General features: G+C 39.6%; 1 protein-coding gene across 1 annotated transcript; it reads right to left on the minus strand.

Annotated features, from left to right (window-relative positions):
• Window positions 1–1,065: 1,065 nt before the first annotated feature.
• On the minus strand, window positions 1,066–1,947 carry TASL (TLR adaptor interacting with endolysosomal SLC15A4). The gene has a single exon (XM_056862058.1). The coding sequence runs from the start codon at window positions 1,945–1,947 to the stop codon at window positions 1,066–1,068; it is 882 nt and encodes a 293-aa protein (XP_056718036.1).
• Window positions 1,948–2,344: the final 397 nt, after the last annotated feature.

Genomic DNA, 2,344 nt, shown 5'->3' on the forward strand with positions numbered 1-2,344 from the left:
TTCCAGTTGATGTTGCCCAGTGCCTACAAATTGCCTCGGCAGGTTTTATACTGTTTATTTATTCTTTATCCTCTTATTTTTATTTTTGATGACAATCGTCAGAAACTCTGCCACATGTTCGGTGCCAACCCCTCTATATCAATACCAATAGAATTGGTTTCCCTTTGTATAGCACTGTTAATAACAATATTCTAAGATGTCAGTTAATAAAGGGCTAGGTTAGACAAATATGTCCAATCAAATTACACACATACTGTATATAGGTGTTTGGAATAGCTTTGAGGCTCAAGATATGGAGAATGATAAACTAAAAAGGGTAAGTAGGATTCATTCTGTATCACATTGTCAGCAAGTGTCATTTTAGCTGCCAAACCTGACAATGGAGTGGGTCAAAAATACTTACGTGTTCTGCGCATTTTTTAGGCCTGTTCACAGCCATTGTTCCTCCAATCAACTGCAGCTGGAGCAGGAATAGGAAAAGGGGTCCTTTGTCCCTTGCCTAGGCAAAGGACCTGATACTTCCTTGCACTGGGATATGCATCTCACGTTAAAAGTAATTAATTGCAAAGTAATGAATCCACACTGAGGCATTCTGATGGGATTATTAATATGTATTCTCTTTCCCTGAGGCTTGCAACTTTTGCAAAGGGCTGCAACAAACCACCGAAAAGGGTTTCGTTTCTTAAGTCAGCAAAAATAGTTGCTAGTCATGTTCCCTTTTTTGTGCACAGGAATAGTAACAGGTGTTGGAAACAGTTTATAGTAAATTTCCTTAGAAAAATAACCAAAGGATCATAATGTCAAGTAAAAAAGAAAAACCAAGTATAGGAAGTCATAATATGTGAAAAGTGAGCTATTAAATGAAGCAGGGAATATTTACAATGTAAACAAGCCTCTAAGATTTCGGTGTGATTTCCAAATGAGGCTTCTTTGGCTCATTTGTTCACGTATAAAATATTTTACATTTGATACTGTGCCTATGTCCAAAATGCTTTACTGTCCAAAAAGTACTAAACATTACTTTTAAATATATACGCCTGTGAGATTTCAAGCTGCAACCGACTTTTATTTAGTAATAGTGCTGAACTTGGAAATATGGAGGCTAGGAGTGCTCATTTCAGTGTATGCTTTCTCACTGGCTAGTCGGAGTAGGCAGCTAATAACCATGTCTTTGGCTTTAGTAGTCTTCATGTTCCTCTCCTGTGATAGCTTCATGCTGATTTGATCTACGTTAGTCATGATGAATTCTGATGCCAAGATCTGAGTGGGAGATGCACTGTAACCCATGCCATCCATGATATACTGCTTGTAGAGCTCCACCACCTTCTCCTCCAAGTAGTCGTTCAGCATTGAATTAGAGAGGGGCTGTGGGTGTTGCATGATGCTGGCTACTCGCCAGCACGATGAATACCCTTGAGTTGGCTTGCGGGAGACCTCCGTAGGTGGCACTGATATGGATTCCATCGGTGGTGGGATCTCTGATGATTCCAAGAATGGACCAATCCCACTGTCATAATTAAAATCTGTTTTTACTGAGCTCACAGGCATCACCTGGCCCCCAGCGATATGCAAGTCATTATAGTTCTTGCAAATACTGTTACAAGAAGATGGGACTAAATAAGTGTCTCTGTTTATTGCAGATTCTATGCAGATTTCCACAGCTGGAGATGTTTGCCTTTCAAATACTGGTTTTTGAGCAGCTTGTGTCAGTGCATCCTTCTGTCTTCCATTATTTCTGTTATCTTTAGAATGGACTGAAAATATGAATTTGCCAAAAGACCTGCACCTCCAAAACAGATTTCTGCCCTGTGCTTCCTCTGTGGATTCAAAGGTGACACCTTTTAAAGAGGCCATCTCATGTGCCACATCTTCTCCTTGCTTGCTGCACAGCTTGTAATTCAAGAGATCGTGATAAAGAATTCTACAGAGATGCCCCTCTGACAACATTCTTTAGAAGAAAGAAAGGAGACATGTGTCAGGAAATTGGCATAAACATTCTTATTGGGGAAAAATGATTATTTACAAACCTATTACAAGATGTTACATTACTGGCTTCTTTGAGTTTTACCCCCTGTCTCCAAGTGTACACTCTTGTGATCAATTAGTGATGGGCTAACTATCCTATGTTCAAATCTTAATTGGATTCCCAGTCATGGGTGACATCTTCAACATTCAAAAGCTAGCTTTTCATTGAGAGTTCTAAATTGTAGCACAAATAATGTTTAGCACTGGGGTCTGAGAAATGTGATTTATGAATGGAGGAAGGCTATCAGGTTTCTTAGGCAACTGTGTACATTGTGCATCACTATGCCTTGCCCTACAATGGGCTGTTGTGTCTGCTAAT

Source organism: Euleptes europaea, chromosome 16, assembly GCF_029931775.1.
Source record: "Euleptes europaea isolate rEulEur1 chromosome 16, rEulEur1.hap1, whole genome shotgun sequence".
Classification (NCBI taxonomy): Eukaryota; Metazoa; Chordata; class Lepidosauria; order Squamata; family Sphaerodactylidae; genus Euleptes; species Euleptes europaea.